This window comes from Neolamprologus multifasciatus, chromosome 2, assembly GCF_963576455.1.
Source record: "Neolamprologus multifasciatus chromosome 2, fNeoMul1.2, whole genome shotgun sequence".
In the NCBI taxonomy this organism is placed as follows: domain Eukaryota; kingdom Metazoa; phylum Chordata; class Actinopteri; order Cichliformes; family Cichlidae; genus Neolamprologus; species Neolamprologus multifasciatus.
In genome coordinates this window covers 8,573,372-8,591,587 of record NC_140440.1, presented here as the reverse complement: position 1 = coordinate 8,591,587, position 18,216 = coordinate 8,573,372, and the positions used below count along the sequence as shown (strand labels likewise).

General features: G+C 40.0%; 1 protein-coding gene across 2 annotated transcripts; it reads right to left on the bottom strand.

Moving 5' to 3' along the window:
* Nucleotides 1-232: 232 nt before the first annotated feature.
* fgf24 (fibroblast growth factor 24) lies at nt 233-11,302 on the bottom strand. 2 transcript variants are annotated; one of them, XM_085180539.1, is made up of 5 exons: nt 10,355-11,302; nt 10,141-10,177; nt 5,540-5,708; nt 2,314-2,420; nt 233-615 (listed from the first exon to the last, which is right to left on the bottom strand). In XM_085180539.1, exons 1-5 carry the CDS (start codon nt 10,384-10,386, stop codon nt 337-339), a joined length of 624 nt encoding a protein of 207 aa, XP_085036665.1. In that variant the 5' UTR covers nt 10,387-11,302; the 3' UTR covers nt 233-336. The 2 variants fall into 2 exon arrangements, with proteins under 2 accessions (XP_085036665.1, XP_085036658.1); XM_085180532.1 differs by having other exon boundaries at nt 5,531-5,708; nt 10,355-11,296.
* Between the last annotated feature and the right edge of the window lie 6,914 nt (nt 11,303-18,216).

Below are 18,216 nucleotides of genomic sequence, written 5' to 3'. Positions count from 1 at the left end.
ATCAGCTCCTGCTTTTGTCAAAAAGAAAGCATGCCTTCAGCTTGCAGTTCATATGTAGCTGAGGGCCACAATCACAGGAATTCGCTCAGAGGTCCTTTAGTTTATCCAGTATAAATAACATGACAGAAACATTAGCTCAATGGCATCAACCCAGAAGAATCCGACAGTTAGGAAATATTCAGTCATCCTGAAATACAAAAATAAAAATTCTTTTTTTTTTGTTCTTTTAGTCAGTCTTTCTTTTACAGAAGAGAAGTCTTCTTTTAAGAAGCTTGAGATTTTCAGGTACAGTTTTTTTCCTCCACGAGGAAAACTAGAGCTGTCCCATTAGTCCTGTCAGTTCCTCTTTGCGTTGGATTTTAACCGCCGAGCCCTTCGTGTCCGCTTAGTTACTGTGGTGAAGCGAAACTCCTGCACCGGGTTCACCTTGCCCTTCGGCTGGCGTTTCATAAAGTGGACTTCCTGTTGTCGTTGCGTGGTCCGCGAGCCTTTCTTAGGCCGCCCTTTCCGATTGAATCCGAGGTACCATCCTTTGTACTTGGCAGAGACAAGAGCCGTGTAGTTGTTCTCCAGGAATTCCTCGATAAAGACACACTCCTGCTTCCTTCCATCAGGCTGAAAGAAAAAAGAACAAGAATGCAGAGTAAGTTATCATGTGACACTAATTATTAATATAGTAGTGTGGCCTTTGAATAGTCTACCTCATTTTCTCCTCATTTTCAGTTTGGAGTGATTTTGTGTTGCAATCTAAGTTTTCCCGTCACATGGTTATAACGTACTCACAGATCAAAAAGGGTTTCAATCACAGCTGAAAATACAATTGTTAATCAGTGGTGCTAGTTTCAGTCATTATGCAAATGTACTGTTTATAGGGTCGGGGAAACCTGCAGTCAACTGAGAGTGAAGAAGTCACTTGAATGAGTGATGAGTTTTGGATGAGTTTCACCCACTGAAAAGGTTACGTTTAACAGAATCAACGTTTTGTGAGGTAAAAAAAAGTTGGCCATTCTGTAAAGGCCTCCCTGTGACGTGAGAGTTAATGTTAGGTAAGCGTAAACATATTAACTGTTACTTGACTCATTCCCATTTTTACCACTAATGCACTCTCGCTAGGTGAGAAAATTGAACTCTCTAAATAATTGTAGAAAATCTTTTTATTTGAGCTTCCTTGCTGTTTAGAAGGGTTCTATATAAATTCCAAAGATAATAAGAAAAAAATCCCACATTTAGTTAATCCATACAAAACAAAACAAAGTGGTGCAGTGGCAGATAAAATTAAATATCTGGCTTTACAGAATATTATGGGACGGACAACTTTTTAGAGCAGTGACATCTTGCAGTTGGATGGATTTCTTAGCTTGTAATTCAGTTATGCTAGCTATATCCCGTTGCATCTAGCTTTTTTGCAAAGCTAAGCTAGCTATCTCCCAGCTCTATAGCATAGGTATACAAGTACACTACATATGGCTATGTACAGGATGACACACAGGAAGCTCTCACACCATATAAAGTTCATAAAAGATGGACATAGCTTCCAGGTCTTAAAACTAAAGTCAGCCGAAGCGCCTTCAACCTGCATAATCTCTGTAGGCCAGAAGGGGGCACTCCTCTGGTTGCACCTCTCTGATTTTCATAGAAGTCTAGAGGAAATGGCTCTTGGCTCACCTCATTAACACTTTCTTGATAGGTTTAGAGTTAAAAATGGTAAAATATTGACAGACACAAAATCGATACATCACTGGGTTTCAGACAAATCAGAGGCCAGGAAAATGAACACTAACATGGCAAATTCTGGCATTTGGATTAAAGACAATTTAGAAATCTTGATGGGAACATAATTTAGTTCTAGCAGACGACCGCAGCGAGGGAAAACTTGAGTGAAATAATCCAGTCACACCAAAGAACATGATTTATTAGAGAAACAGCACATACGCTCATGTTACAGTTTCAAATGTTAGCTTTTTTCACACGGAAATGGTCATCTGCCGAGCCACATGCAGTCATCCTGCACTTGTGGCCACCTGGTGCGACTAAGTGATATAATTGCAATGGTATTCCTCCTAAGTGACTATTAGTCTCTCAATGCATTTTGGTGATTGCAGACTGTAATTGACTGATCGAGTGTCAAAGGAGTAGGCCGATTACGTAATGGAAGAATGGCAGTGAGTTATCAAAGACGTTTTGTTAGGGTGTAGAAAAACAGCAGGAGAAAGCAGATCCCAGGCTGCGTTTGATTCAGCATGGATTAAGTGCACGCTTTAAAATATTCGTATTCATTGAATATTACCAAAGTGAAAATCAAAATGTACTCACCATTCCAACTATTTTGCCCTTCTCATTCATGCAAATGTAATGTTCGCTCTCTTTTCCTTTTATTCGGACGTGGCTCCCAAAGGTTTCTGTCTCAACAATAAGGAGAGCTGCAAACGAAAAGAAAAGAAAAACACATCCAATTAATGCCATGTATATGTCTTGTAGCACACATACCTTAAGGAGTCAAACACATTTAGTTGATTCTGTAAGAATACAAGTTTTAATCATGGTTAACTTCTTTTGTTATTTTTTAGTTAAAGAAACACAAACAAAAGGACACAATATTGTGATCATTAGCTAAATAATGAGGATTTTCTTGACTAAATGCAGTTAAAATGTTTCAATTCAAGTAGAAAATTCCTTGTATGATACACATCAGAAAAACAATGCCACTGTCACTTCAGTAGTCCAGTTTAAAAACCTATATCGGTAGCCTTTTTAGTTTTCCGTGCCCACTCCGCCACCCCAGTGTTAACCCCTGCGAGGTCACCTTTGTCTCTGCTCACCCTCTGACCAGTAAAGAGATCTGCCAAACATTTGTGGAGCGGTTATGTGCCCCTCCAGATTAGGTTTCAAGTTCCCTTTAGTCTGTGCTCACTCAATCAAAAAGTTAAGATGATCCATTTGTTTAACACACAGAGCCATTCAGTAGCACTCAAGGGAGGAGAGAAAGAATAGTCGAAGGGGACGGGATAGGCTCGGGGGCAGAAATAACTCTCCACCCCCCTAAATCCAACCTTGGGAGAAAAGTGGGTTGTAGGTAATCTGTCTTAAAGGTGAGGGAAGAAATGGTTATTCATTCTTCATTTGCAAAAGATTTGTTTGTACGTCTTACTTGGGATCTAAAGAATAGCACATCGGACTTGGTTTTATCGTCGAATAGATATGCAGGGACATCCTTAAAAAAGAAAAAACAGCCCAACAAGATTGGTTTTCACACAAATAAAATAATATTCTGAAAGAAACTACTGCCATGAATGCAAATTTAGGGAATCTTTAACCACACCTTGGCCTTTTCATTGTGAGCTACTTTTACAAAAAGACCCAAAAATTCAACCTCAGTTATGCTGGAGACTGAGAACATCAGATAAAACAATATTTCCCTCCTTACTGTAAGTTGTTCTTTGCCCGTGACCCAGTTCCAACCCCTATCTTAAGTTTTTCTGGGAAAACACTAATGGTTTGATCTTTATAAAAGAAGAGTTTGGCAGCTTAAGGCATCAATAAACGTAATTAGATCCTTGAGTCATAGTTACAGTGAAATGCAAACACTCGGAGGAATCTCACTGTTGTCAATACCTCTAACAAGTGGCACTGAGTTGACAAAGGAGGGAATGCGGTGCTTTTATTTACACTGTAAGCACTTGAATACCCCTAATCTCCATAATCCACAACCTTAAAAATTGCTGAATGTATAAACCGGGTGCTTCAATAATCTCACAGCAGCCTTGTGAGTGTAGGACTCCTCAATGCTTCCCAGTTTTTTATGGATAAACAAAAAAAGGTGTAAAACATGAAAAGGGTGTATTTTATTTAACAGAGCAGAAGTCAGGAGATGAAAAGAAAATGAAAAAATATGACAAAAGTTACAGACAAACTTGCCAAACGTCTACTTTCTAAAGTTAAAGAGACACACAGGCAGAACTGTGAGCCATGAACCCCTTCGCTTCTGAGGTATGCTGCACTTTTTCTGCCTTGCTTCCATATGAATAATACAGGTTGCTGCCATATTTTGACCTCAGCAAAAGGCCACCTGTTCATAAAGCTGAAAAAGTCGGCATTAATCCAAGATTGCAGCTTTTATCAATTTAAAAGCCTTTGCAATGACCCACCATCACTCTTGGCAAACATCACTTACAATGGACTGTTCTGGAAAATGACTGGTCTGGTCTCCTAAAAGTAATGAATATGCTACATTAATACCTAAGAAGATTTATAATGCCAGTGATGTTAACTGGAGAGATACCTACTTAGGAGTATATTAGCAATATATTATATTTCTTCAGCAGCGTATTTTGGTCCCTGTATGTGAAGCTGCAGACACTATGCATGAATTAGAGTAAGGAGAGTTATCTCACTGAGCATTATTGCTGCAAAGGAGTTCACAGGTGCCAGGTACTGCAGCTGGATGGGGAGGAGGAGGTGGGGGGACGGGAGGAGGCGTGGAGGGTGGAATTGGCAAAGCCTCATGGGAAAAATTGGATCTGCTTCCACTCAAGCTCTAACAAGCAGTGAGGAAACTTCGCCTCGGCGCATCTGTGACTGAACACACTCACTCAAAGGCATTCAAGACCAGCAATTTTAGAGCCGTGAGTCAGCTGTTATGAGCAAAATATCTGCAGGGAAGCACAACATAAGCCCCACTGCTTTGCGTTTGGACTACTACTTCAAAAGGGTGCTATACTGACCATCGATTTAGTCATTCGCCATACTCGTTTTAAACCAAAATAGCAAAGTGCACGTGAAAAAAAAAAGAAAAAAGAAAGAAAGAAAAGATAGAGAACACTTTAAAAAGCTGATAAAAGCCTAAGATTTTATCTGAAATACTTTAGCTAATTACATAACAACAATGATAATTACTGGGTCAATCTGCCAAAAGTATTTTGACATCTTCAGACTTAATGCTTAACAGGTGAGGTCAGGTGAGCACTTTAACACTGCTAGGCTGAACAAAACTCTCCTGGCTTTCCCTAACCGTATTTATAAATTTCATTTCTTGTAATGCAAATGTGAGATTTCCCCAGTTTGCATGATGGAAGTTCACAGTAACCAAGTTGAGACTGAATCCTTAGAGGGCAAAAAACTATATTTTACAACTTAGAAACCAACAGAAAACAATATTTTCACCATCAGATACCAACAAGTCTTGGTCTGTATTAGACCCCCCCAAAAAGCGTAGCACTGCTGACGTATGACTCCAACAGGATAAAAACAGACTTGCCCCACATACCCAAATCCTGCAGTAAACATCGACAGCAAAGTCAGCAATTTCAGTATGTATTCATCCACCCCAACCTGTAGTTGGTGGCTTTGAAAAGTCACCATCCTCTCTTGAGCCAGCCAAACACAGAGCACGGAAAACCACCGACAAACAATGAGTAGTAAACAGCCAAAGTGGCTGGTGGAGATAGAAAAGCTCTGGCTGGCAGGTAATTTCTCATCCTATTATAACAGCCTAGCTAAATGTCAAGTGAGATGCACAGGAGTTCTCCCATACCATACTTGCCCCCATCATCTCCATTGGCGTTGACTTTCTTCCCCAAGATCTGGACGTGTTTGCCAGTGGTTCTGCTGTAGAGTTGATAGATCCGGACTTGCTTCCGACTCAGGTCATCTGGGTTTCTGGTGTGGTTTTCGATGTAAAACCTGAAATCAGCAGAGCGCTGCTGCGATTCCTGCACAGATGTGAGACAGGAGGAAACAGAGAGAGGGACAGTAGATGAAGAAACAGAGAGGAGGAGAGACAGATGGTGAGAGATCCTCGCAGCACAGGTATTGATAGTAATGTGCACTGCTCATTTTATGGGCCTGGTGTAAAAAAAATAATAAAAAATTGCCCTGGGGTTTTAAAAACTCATATAACAACCTGGAAATTGTGCTGTGGCTTTTTAGTGTTTTGCTCCTTGCTTTTAACTGACACATTTTATATGCAATGCATTTACAAGCTGCTAACTATGTTACGAGACATGTTAATGAAGTCACGGTTTGAGTAAAAATCGCACAGAGCAAGAGCAAACCATACAGTGAAAACTGAGTGTTGGTTTATATTGACAGAGTATATATTCTGTGCCCTGGGCAATACTGAGAAACCTGTATTCCATTTCCACAAGCAAGCAAGCCACTAGCAATTATACACCTGAAGCATCCAGACCTGTTGCACTATCATCAAACAAATATCTGCCTGCAGGCAAAGTAAAGTCCATAAATTAGGAAATGCAGCAGGCGGAGGACAAGATGGAAAGAGGCACCTCAAACCATAAAAGTTCTCTTGTGGGAGGAATTTTTGTAAAAAAAAAAACGCATCGAAACCTGCTTCTCAAAACTCACTGGTCAGCTGTTTAGGAATCAATTTAGACTTGACATGAAAATAGAGGAAACTGCAGAATTCAGCGGCAGCTCAGAAAAGCGACTATGACTCAACACGTGGAAGAGGAAACGTATACTTTCAGAAGCCCTGGAATCTAAGTTCACGCCAAGATCCCATTTCCCCAGCTGTATGGTGTCGTAATTGCACAGTAATGGCTTTTTATGTGGCTGTTCTCAGGTGGCTAATTATATACACATTACATACCCCAAGTCCTTGTTATTCTAGTAAAATGACTGACATGTAGCAAACTTGATTGGAAATTATGGCCTCTACCGAACAAATCCTTAAAATCAGAGAGGAAAAAGTAAACAATTTCGCAAAACTGGGTGCAATTCTGAAGAGGCTTCCGACAACGCGCTGCTGAAACATGTCGTATGAGTCGTGTACCACGGATGTTGTCCACGAACATGGGTTCTACTGAAGAAGCCCGGCTTTACAGTTTAACCTCAATAAACCAAACCAAAAGACACGTTTGAGCACCAACTCATCAATCTGTAAACATTTTAAATTGCCAAAAAGGTCATGAGGTGCAGATTAAGTAGCACTTCTTGGTCATATTTCAAAGAGCCTTTGAAATATGAAAGATATGCTTGCTTGTTATGGCATATTTGGTCTACAATGGTGACATATCCTCTGTGTCTGTTGACATTTAGGAAACACGAATGATATTATTTTTGGCATCAGACAGCGTGGAAAATAAGACGCTGAAGATAATCAAATCAAATGTACTCGCTTACTCAAATTTGGCATGTGATGGCTTTTTTGTCTCTAGTCACAGATTGACTATCCCCCTATAAGAATATTCTATAGTATTTCCTGCCCAGAAAGGTACCAATTACTACACAAGTACACAACCTTCATGATACAATACAGAACAATGATGTTACACACTGCCCTAGAATATATTTAGATTCTGCACATAACACAATATGAAATCAAAATAAATCACAAGAAGAACCCTCTGAAAAACTAAACATTCCCTGGTCTTCAATACTCACAATCCTAAACCCAACCTGGACCAGAGGCTTGTACTGCAAAGCAGATTCGGGGTTTGCTGGGGTCAATTCAGGTTTAACCTTGATTTTTCAGAGCTGCAGTGGTTGTTATCTTCGTACTAGGATACCACACCATGCTAACACATCTCGAACTCTTAACCTCCATCACAGCTTGTGTTTTACTTAACATACTAATCCAAACAAAAAGACTTGTTTCTGGCTAATCAGTTCTTGTGAAAAATACTGTCAGTGTCAGACTTTGTCGAAGGTCCCATGGAGATGTGTGGATTTAGAGAGGGTCTCTTAGGAGGGTAAGAGTATTCCAGAAAAACCCTTTGCCATTCCTTGACAAGAGATATAGATTATCAGAGATGAAACTGCTTATCTTTGTAAGCTGATTAAGGCACTGATTGAAGCCTTTGTTGGTCTTACAAAGATGTAAGAGAGGAGTCTGCTTACTGGCTGGAAATATCCTTTTATATTTGCACATTAAAACTGACCAAACAAATGGAAATTCTAGAGAAAGAGTTGTCATTTTACGTTTGTGAGTCGTGAAAGTTTCAGTGTCTGTTGTTCTAAGCAGTATGCGTCTTAAAAAATGATAAATATCAACAGTTGAGTGAGTATTTCAGATACAGCAGTTAAAGAAACTGACGGGGGAAGAAAAGTGTCACCATTTCAGGTGAAGAAGTTAGTTAAATAGAGGCTTAGGGGATGGATTACCAGTCACTAATGCATAACAGTGTAAAAGTAAGCATGTTTCCAATGGTTCCAGCAAACTTGCTTATCGTAGAATAAGTACAACAGTGTTTAAGAGCTGAACATTAACATCATCTGTTGTCAATGTTCTTTCTTAATATGAAACTCAAAGATAAAGAACAAGAAAAAAAAATGAACGCACAACAAAACATAGCCTAACTGGGCTGCTGAGGGATTTATCCCAAATCTCCCAATCTCTAAACAAACATAAAGGTGTGTTTGGTAGACAGTTGCATTTCATGTCAAGGGAAAGGCAAGCCTAAGCACATGGCTGAGGTGAATGCTAGCGACAACAGCTTTTTTTTTTTCTTTTTTTTTAAATCACTCTGTCTCCTTTCTTCAAAGACAACACGAAAACGGATATGGTTGAAACTTCAAAAGTCTGGCACTCAGTTCCACTGAGGAAGTGAAGTTGTCGCAGTCATCTAAGATACACCTTGCTATCTGTTCCCCCCCCCCCCCCCCCCCCACACACACACACACACACATTCACACATACATACATACAGATGGGGTCACACACACTCACATACAGAAAAACATTCCGACAGACATCGGCAGTGTATTCAAAGTTAACTTCCAAGTGCGGTTGCTTCTTTTGTTTTACCTCGTAAAGTCACAACCACAGCATGACATGCAAGAGCCATTAAGCCATACCGAGGAGCATTGAGAAGGAGTGGAGGATAAAGGAATGTCCCTGCATTTTTCTAAGATAAATGATTAGGCTGAAACCACTGAAGCCATGAACATCCTGTGTTTACCTGTAGCTATCGTCTGACGAACTTTAAATCACAACAAGCATAAAGTTCACATTAAAAAAATAATAACCAAAAATGTTGGGTCAAGTGAAGAGGGGTCAACTTTTTCATCAACTGTGTTTGTGCCATCTCTGTTGAAATAATCTGATTACACAGTTTTATGATTGCAATTTCTAGTTTCAGGTTGGTTTACATTTTGTCCCTATTACTCTAAAAGCTGATGGTTTTCAGGTTGGGACAATGTGATCCTAGCAGCAGTAACTGTAACCAATAAAATGTATTGTTTATAGTTTACAAACAAACACTCCTTTTATTCCTTATTCTTGGTATAGTTTTTATTTTTCAATTAAAAGAAAGAAAGAAATGTAGTAACTTTTAAAAGATGTAATTACATAAACACTAAAACGTTGCCAACTTTTTAAGAGCTGTTTGTTAAAAAACGGATGAGATACCGGTACCTTTTAAGGCAGGGTATCCTGTTTTTATTAAATGTCGTAGATCCCAATAACACCGAGAAATTAATATGAAACAAGTGTGTGTGCAATATTATGGTCAGACACGTCATACCAACAAACCCATCAGATACTTTTATGAGAGAAGGAGTGTGCTGACTGCATCCTATGTGAATCACGGCGCGCAATCAATTAGCTGAGTGGGTGCCTGCAAATCATTACTGTTCAAAGTGAGACGTGCAACTAATAAAAGCTGAGCGCCAAAAGAGCCATCTGTTCAAAGAACAACTGTTAACCCCAGGGATCGCAATATTTTTTTTATACAATTCTGCTGTAAAATATCGAAACTGCTACTTGAATGTCAAATTGCAAACATCGGGTTTTAATTAAGGTGTAGCCCGGATAATTGTACTGATTTGAATGAATAATGAACATTTTGAATATACATTAATTATGCATTACTATTTAAATCATATAAATGATATTTCACGGGGTTTTCGTGGTTTACTGTACGACTAAGTTTTTGTTTGTTTTTTGGTGTTGTTGTTGTTGTTGTTTTTACTGTGGCACGCAGTAGACCCAAAATTTGTCATTTTTTTCCTAATCATTCTAACCAATTAGTATTGAAATGAACAGAATTAAAACACATGAATTTCCTGTCCTGCGTGGCAAAGACCGTCGTGAAATAAACTATAACCGTGATATAATCAACAGTCACATCAAAAAGCTGCACAGGGACATACAAACACATACACACAAAAAGTAATAAAACATACCTGCAGTTGGAAATAGAACACCAGAAAATGTAAACACCTAAGTGGAGAGGAGAGAGAAGGGAAGACGGGAGTTAATCACACAGGCAATTACGTGAAAAATAAACGCTGCCTACCTGGATGACAGCAATCCAAAAATATGAAGCGTTTGGCGACTTCTATTGGTAAGAATGCATGTGTTTGTGTGCAAAAGCAAACGGAGAGGTGGAAGACTTACAGGTATATGAACCTCGAAGGCAGGAGAGACATCTTGACTTGCAGAAATACAGCTGAAATACACCTGCTTCCACTGATTTAGCCCCAGGAAAGGTTGGCGAAATCGCCCCCCTCTCTCGCTCCGTTTCGCTCCCCTGTGCGTATTTTACGCACACAGCTCCGGGGGTAAGTAGGAGACTGGATCCCAGTGTAAGGGCAGATGACGGGACACCAGCGGCAGAGTTACGGAGTGCAACATTGGGTGCTTCCTTGTTGGATGAAATTATCCAGAAGATTATTTCTTCTCTGCTCAGTCTCCTTCACTTCCCGAAAAAAAAAAAACCCGTCTCCGCAAGTCTGTGTCAAGAATGGAACTCAGTATTCGACCTCTCCAAAACCACTCTAAAAAAGTATCCTTTAGTTTTGCGCACCAACAGCTAAGTTACCCCACAAACCGAAGGTTGTTGCTCCAGAGATCACATGCTTCTCATCTCCGTCCGTACCTGTGCTGGATTTCTACACCTTGCATGGATCATTTTACGCTACCAAGTGCAAGAGTAAAAAAAGAAAGTGGCGATAAATAAAACAGCAGTCCACCAAAACGAAGTTGTTTAATATGGGAGGACAAACTTTCCCGAGCTCAATTTATATTTAAAAAAAAGAAGTGCTGAGCAATCGCAGCGGTAGCAACAGGAGCGGATCCCTGGAGAGGTTCGGGAGCTGAGGATGGCGCAGCAGTGCCTGTCAGTGGTGTTTGTGCGTCTGCGGCTTGAGATTTGGGCACAGAGAGGCTTTTTTGTTGTTGGTGGGTGGAAACATGTCAGCGGTTAGCACCTGATAGGGTAATCTTGGAGAGACCATCATCTTGGAGAGGGTTTTTTCTGCTTGGTGGGCGAAGCGTTGCGCAAAGAACTTGAACACAGAGATTAGGTGCTTTTTTTAAAAAATTTAGTTTAGATTTGGACTTTTTTTTATTATTAATTTATTAATTTATTTTTTTAGAACTTTTAGGACTGGATGTGTATTCGCACCTAAACAAAGATAACCCAATCCGACAATCTAATATGCACTCTATGTATTTAATTTAAAAAAAAAGTCGATTCAGTGGTTTTGTATTTATTATTAGTATTATAATTGTTGTTAGCTGAAATTAGGCGTTCTAAGTGTTACAGAAACTGTTTGTCCCTAAAGTTATTTGTGCGTTTTAAACAGCGGATGGTTTGTGTATTGGCCTGGCTCTCCCAGACAGCATTCAAATGCAGGTTGTCTCGAATTTTTTCAGTAATGTGCTATAACTTACCCTGAATTTAAATGAGAGAGAGGTGTGAATGTGGTTGGGAGTAGCTTACTTCAGAGCTGGTAGCAGTAAAGTGAGTCCATCTCTGCATGCTGCCTTAAAAAAAAGAGAAAACCTTTGTGGCTGGCCCTTATTGTCCCATTAAAACTGGGTCCTCGGGATTCTTCTCCCATTGATATTCAAAATGATTCTAAATGATCACATACATAACTCCCCGTGCTGGGAATTTCAAAGGATTCCCTGCAGCTAGTTCAGTGGGAATTGAAAATGAGTGTTTAACTAAGAACTCGAGCTTATAATTTCTGCTAGCAGAAAAAAGTCAGGATTCTATCAGGAAAGTGTCTATCACTTTAATTTAAAATATATTGTGTTTATAAGTTTTTAAAAGCCTGTATCTTTCCTGCAAGTGCATGGATAATGTGGGTTTATCCAGTGATTTATGGCTCTCTGCCTAACAAGACTCCTTGATCCTGTCAACCTCAGTGCACTGTACAAATCCCTTTAACACACCTGATGTACAATGTAATTTAAAGCATGACTAATTTAGTCTTGTCTGCCTTAGGGAGGGAAATCACCAAAAAATGAGCAAATAGTAATTATCCTGAAAGATAATTTGATTATTTCCTTAGAAATAAAGGGCTTTCAGATTGTGTGAGCAAACAATAGCTGCTGCTCATTGATTTCTCTGAAGGTCAAACGTAAATGCACCTGACAATTGATTTAAAGGCAGGATGATAAACAGCAATTATCACACTGAATGTGATACAGCCAGCATTGTGGAATCACTCATCGCCTCTTAAGCACATGTTTGCGACAAACTTCTCGGAGCATGACTGTAACTCCACAACTAAGGGGTGGGAGCAAGAGGCTTGGATGTGGCCACCTGTGAAGCACAAGAAGGAGAAAACCTTTCCTGGCTCTTGGAAAAAGGGAAGGCCCCCTTTTTTAGGGGACTTTTATCATTTCATCAGTGTTACAAGTATGGGAATAAGCAATGGCCACAAGCCAACTGTGTGATGGTTCTGCAATGCACTTGTCTGGTCTAGTAGTCACTTTGGCAGCTGACCAATTGCAGGAGTCAGCAGGTAATTCTAGAAACTTAAACTAATATATAGAACAAAAAAGTTCAAGTAAATCCAAATAAATATTTTGTTTTCCAATTCTGCCAAAAGTTGTACTTACCAAATGGATTTTTTTATTTATTGAAGTTCCATGATTTGACTCCACTGTTCTTGCGATGCCTCATTTCAACACACAATTATCTTATCAACACTTTTATCTATTTCCACCTGTGGTTTTATCCATTTTTGCACAAGGAGATTGAAGTGAAACGGTGCTAAAGGATGCAGACACAGAACAAGAACATATTGTGCTAAATGCGATGCAGTCTTAAAAATACATAATAATAATAATAAATAAATACATTTCCTACATAGTATTAGCAGTAGTTGAGATTCAAATGTTTGCTATCCTATTCTGTATTTTTTTTTAGAATTTAGATTAATAATTTATTTTTTTATCTACTTTTTTTGTACAAAATAAAAAAAAAATTGCAATCCAACGAAAGATACCAATTGAAGCAAGTGGGAAAATACATTGATCACTGATAAAACTACTGACATATGTAATTTATAACGTTGTCTCTATTATTCATGGGGATGTAACTTTAACACAGGAGCCAATTAAAAGTTGTCGCATATTAAGAAACCCCCTTAGTGGTAATAGCAGTCTCTCATGGCAGCGGCCACCCCCAGCAGGACAATGCAGGTCACCTCACTGCAATAACCGCTCAGGAACAGCCCGAGAAACATGACAAAGACACTAAGATGTTGACCTAACCTCTAAATTTCACACTTCCCCAATCTGACTGAACATCTGCTCGATGAGACGAACTAACCAGAGCCACGGAGGCCCCACTACGAAACCCGTACGACCTGAAGGATCCACTGTCACTGTCCCAGAGACAGACGCTTAACGGCAACCGTAGAGGTTGTGTCAATGCTCCAACAGATCAGAGCTGCTTTGGTGGAACAAGGAAAAGTGTACACAACATCAGAAAGGTTTTTTTAATCACTGGATCCATGTGTGAATTTACCCTGAACCAAAAAAGTCAGTTAGAAGAGTTGGTGTACCTAAAAACAAAACAAAAAACGTGTGCTGATGTGAAACAGTAGGAAAAACAGAAAAGAGAAAAAAATCCTGATGAAACCATGAAAATCAATCAACGCAGGTTGACGCTGGAAAAGTGTAACAAGAGAGAGCTTTGTGAATGAGGAGAAAAGTTTCAGTCTAGTTCACGAGGTTTGGAAGAGGGATGAGTGGGGGGGGGGGGGGGGGGGGCAACCACTCAAGAGTTGGGATAAGGTTACCCACACAGATTAGCTGAAAAGAGAGAGGGAGTGAGAAAAAACAAGCCAGCAAGGTAAAGGTCTTAGTTTACCTGCCTTGCTGTGCTTGGCAGCCAATGAAAGTGCTTTCAAGCCTGGTGCCTGAAATGAATGAATGAATCCACTGCAGCCAAATTTGTCAATGATATTTCAATTTTTATGAAAATGAAGAGAACTGTTTTAGCCAGGGGCTACTAAGTGGCGATGATGTTACTTAGACGACTCCCAGAGTCCTCCCAAGCCTTTGAATTTGAACCTCGCCGCTTCCGTGCAGTTATGCGTGTCTGTCTGCAGCAACGAGACTGTGGGAATGTCACCGAGGATATCTCATTGAAGCTGAAGGAGGAGGCTTCTGAGGGCGGGCGAGCGCTCAGCAGTTCAAAGGAACCTAGCAGCCATTTAAGGCTTGATAAAAGAACTTGGCAGATCAGTAAGTGAAGCCCAATGTACTACATTAGTGTCAGGACCCCCTCCGCGTCCCTCCCACTTTGCACTTTCATCTCTGACACGGACATATTGACTTAAAGGAAAGGAGGGGTGCCCGGGACACGAAGGAGGGGTCAGTAGTTGTGGTGTGTGTCGAGGGGGTGCATGTGTCCCATTCAGTGCCCAAGGTGAAGCGATTGATGCCGAGGGGTGACCACTGACTCATATAAGCCACCCAGAAGCCTTTTTTAAACTAGAAGTCACAGGCCGACAAGCATGTGAGACCTAAATGGGACGGCCCCTTTCCTCTCATCTCCCTAAAACTCAGCCTCACCCCATTAGTGTATGCTGACCCTACCCCCGCCTCTGCACACACCCACGCGCACACACACAAACATCCTTTTTCACACTGGTGATCATGCCCCGCTGCTGGTTACCAAAAGTCCAATTGCTAACGTGGCTCCAGGTCATAAAGGGGTCGCGACACCTTGACATTGTGGAGGGTGACAGAGAAAGGAGCCAGAGGAGGGAGGGTTCAGAGAGCTCTACCTCTGAGACCTTTCAAGTATCACCTGAAGAAGAAGGAGAAAGGGTGGGGGGGGGGGAGAGAACTACTTTGGTAATTTGTCCCCCGTCACACGTTGTTTGCACGGAGTCATTAAGGACCATTTAGGTTTTGCCTTGAAGAGAAGCTGCCCAAAAATTTGGGTGCAGGCCGTGGGAGGTAAGGGTTAAAAATGAAAGCATCGCTCTTCAACAAATTATCTCCACGCACTACATTACACGTCGAACATATTATCTTTTCCATTAGCTTTGGTCGTCTGTTTGACATTAATGATGATTTGCTCCAAAGCGATCCAGCGGGAAGTCTAAAGTTGTCCAAAAACATAAACACAAGTTTGGGCTTTTTTGTTGCTAGTTGCTAACATATGCTATAACCTTTTGTGACTACATGCATTTTGAAGACCTCACTAGACTATTCATGCCTGGATTAATTCTTTGGCTATTGCCTAGCAAAGACAAACTGCCAAAATGTGTCACAGTCCTACAGTTGAATAACAATCAGCCGGCAGAATTCATGTGTTCTAAGCTTTTGGCCCGCGTTTGACAGATAAATGTCAACTCCCTTGGACAAGCAAAGGTAATCAAAAAGTCGTGTTTCTGTTCGCAGACTTTTGTTGAACAATATGAGTGCTTTAATGACATAATAAGCCTTCAGAGCTGGGTGGACTAGTGGTGAAAGTTTGGGAAGTTAAATGATGTAAGTGTTTCTTGTCAGCTCTTTAATTTTTTTTTCCTCCCTGAATTGAACAGCCTCAAAATTGTTTTCTTGGATGGCCACAATTACCGAATTAAGGGGCTGCTTTGTTTGTAATGTGGCATAAAATTGCTTAGAGACTCGCAAACTGGCCAGGTTTGACTCATTCACACAAAATGTGTGGTTATTTGACAGCTACTAAAAACACTTAGGCCCCCTGACGTGTTTAAACGAATCCTGAACCCTTGATGGATCGCAATTTATAGATGCCATTAAAGAGACAAAGGCTCTAAGTAAATTAAAAATCTACTTTAGAACAGCTTTGAAAAGGTGATACTTTCTAATCAAATGGAAGCCCACCAAGAGTGTGACCTAAACTCACCTTTATATTTTGATGAGGACTTAGGTTTTACCTCATTACCTTCAAGCTGGGAGGGTTAGGAGATGTACTCCTGAAACCTGTCAGACTAACATTTATCTGATTACTGTGTAGTGTAAAAAAGAAAAAAAAAAAGGACTTGCTTGGGTGTAGCTGGTCCGCTCTGGTCTTATGCAGCCCTATCAGGTTCAAGGCCTTTTAGAAATAAACATAATTTTTAAATAATAATAATATTATATCTGTTTTTACAGTTAGAATTTTTTTTTTACATACTTAAAAAGGAAACCTGTTTTTAAAGCTGGACTCCATCGAAAAACAGTATCATGGAGCAACTTTTCATAACTGACAAGAGGGATAAAACCTGAAATAGATCAATTTCCAGAATCCACCCAGACCACCTACAACGTTCTACTTGTATAACGCAAGTTTCTACAACTGAGAATATAATGGAGGAAATATATCATGCTTTCCCTCAAAATATTAGGAGAATACATGATTTGTTTAAAAATAATAATATTAGGAAAACATGTTTTCCAGTTTCTAGCACACAGGATTGCTGATAGTTTCGCTTTGTAGCTTGGAGGTAAAGCGTTTCTGTTGTGTCATTGGCGAATCAACTTTAAAAATAAACGTCTTTGACATTTTAAAGCTGGTCTGTTTTCAAATGTGAGCTTCACTGGGAACAGTCCTCTGTTCCCAGTCATGAAAGAATCTTCAGGAGCTGAAGTGGAGTCTCTTCTTGTGCCGTCTCTGCGGTGCTAAGCTAGCCTGAACCTGCAGTTCCACTCATCCTAATCGCTGAGCCCAATCCATTCCCCTGTCTAGCACCTCTTCAGAGGCCGCTCGCCCCTTTGTTCTGACAATGCACAAACGACCATTCAAATAGGGCAACTCTGTAATCAGTGAAATACTAGCCTCTGGGCTTCTTAGAATAGGGGAAAAAACAGGCAAGGAGAGAGCAGAAAGAGTGAGAGAAAATCCATCCATGACCAATCAACTCTAACTACCTGTCTGGCTTTTTTAGCTGCAGATGTTATTTGAAAAGGGGAGCGGGGGGGGGTACCCATTCCAGATGTAAAATGTACAAAAGGAAGGCAGGCTGGTACCTCCACCCACAGAGAAAAAGGCTGGACTCATCCACACCCAACCATTTTTGATATGGCTAAAGTCTGTGCTCTTGCCTACACCATTTCCAAGCAAATATGCGATGTGTTACATCATCTTGCACTGAAATGAAAGATAAAATATGACTGAGGCAGTTTCACTGTCAACGCATGCTGAGATATCGCTGAACCATTCCCTGAAGTTCTTCAGATGGATCCTTTCTACATCAATTATGCAGGTAAAAGTATAATTAAATCATAAGATGTTAGTTCCTAATTGCTCCGGTTTGCTTGTCTTGTTTAGTCCGAAGGTAACAAATATAAAACGTGCAAACATGCATTGTTGTTCCTTATATATTACATGAGCTGATGATCCAATTTATAGCTACTGTTGTACTATTAACATAGTGTTCTGCAGCATTGTGACTGCATGCAAGCTGCAAAATGACTGTTAAACTTGAACATGCAGATTTGTATACACTAATACTGTTTAAACGATGGCATTAAAATAAACTAAACAAGATACACGAGAGTAAAAGCATTTAGGTTTTGGGTTGGTACTTGGTTTTTATTATGTTCATAATTTGTCTTTGTGTCATGCAAGACAAATAAATACATTAGTAAAGTAAAAAAGAAGTTAAACCAGTAAATCAAGTTAGTGCTGGTAAAAATGTGTCGTAGGTCAAGAAATGCATTAGCTTTAACCGAATAAAGAATGGGGGGATTTAGTATCGCCACTTACAAGTCCTCCTTCCTCTGAACTTCTCTTGTGAAACCACTTTTCAAATTATAATCGCTTATAGCTTTGAAGCTACTCTCACCTGTGTATAGGAGGCCACACTGTTGAGTGAGTGCGTGGGTTTGAAGGTTTGTTGTGTTCCAGATTTCAGAGGCACTTTTAGCAACTTTTAGTGCCGTGTCTCTGCATTCCTGCTAATGTGATAAACACTTTAATCTGTAGTAAATATTCTTTTCTCTTTTATCTGTTACTTTTGTTGCTCTTAATTAATGTATGAAATAAAGTAACAGCAATA

What these genes read in the sequence shown, in the direction of transcription:
- fgf24 (XM_085180532.1), bottom strand. Translation starts at nt 10,386, where the DNA reads ATGTCTCTCCTGCCTTCGAGGTTCATATACCT. An exon ending in CCTTCGAGGTTCATATACCT is followed by an intron (nt 10,178 to 10,354) that starts GTAAGTCTTCCA and finishes CTCTCCACTTAG; the next exon opens with GTGTTTACATTTTCTGGTGT. An exon ending in AGATGATGGGGGCAAGTATG is followed by an intron (nt 2,421 to 5,530) that starts GTATGGGAGAAC and finishes TTTCGTTTGCAG; the next exon opens with CTCTCCTTATTGTTGAGACA.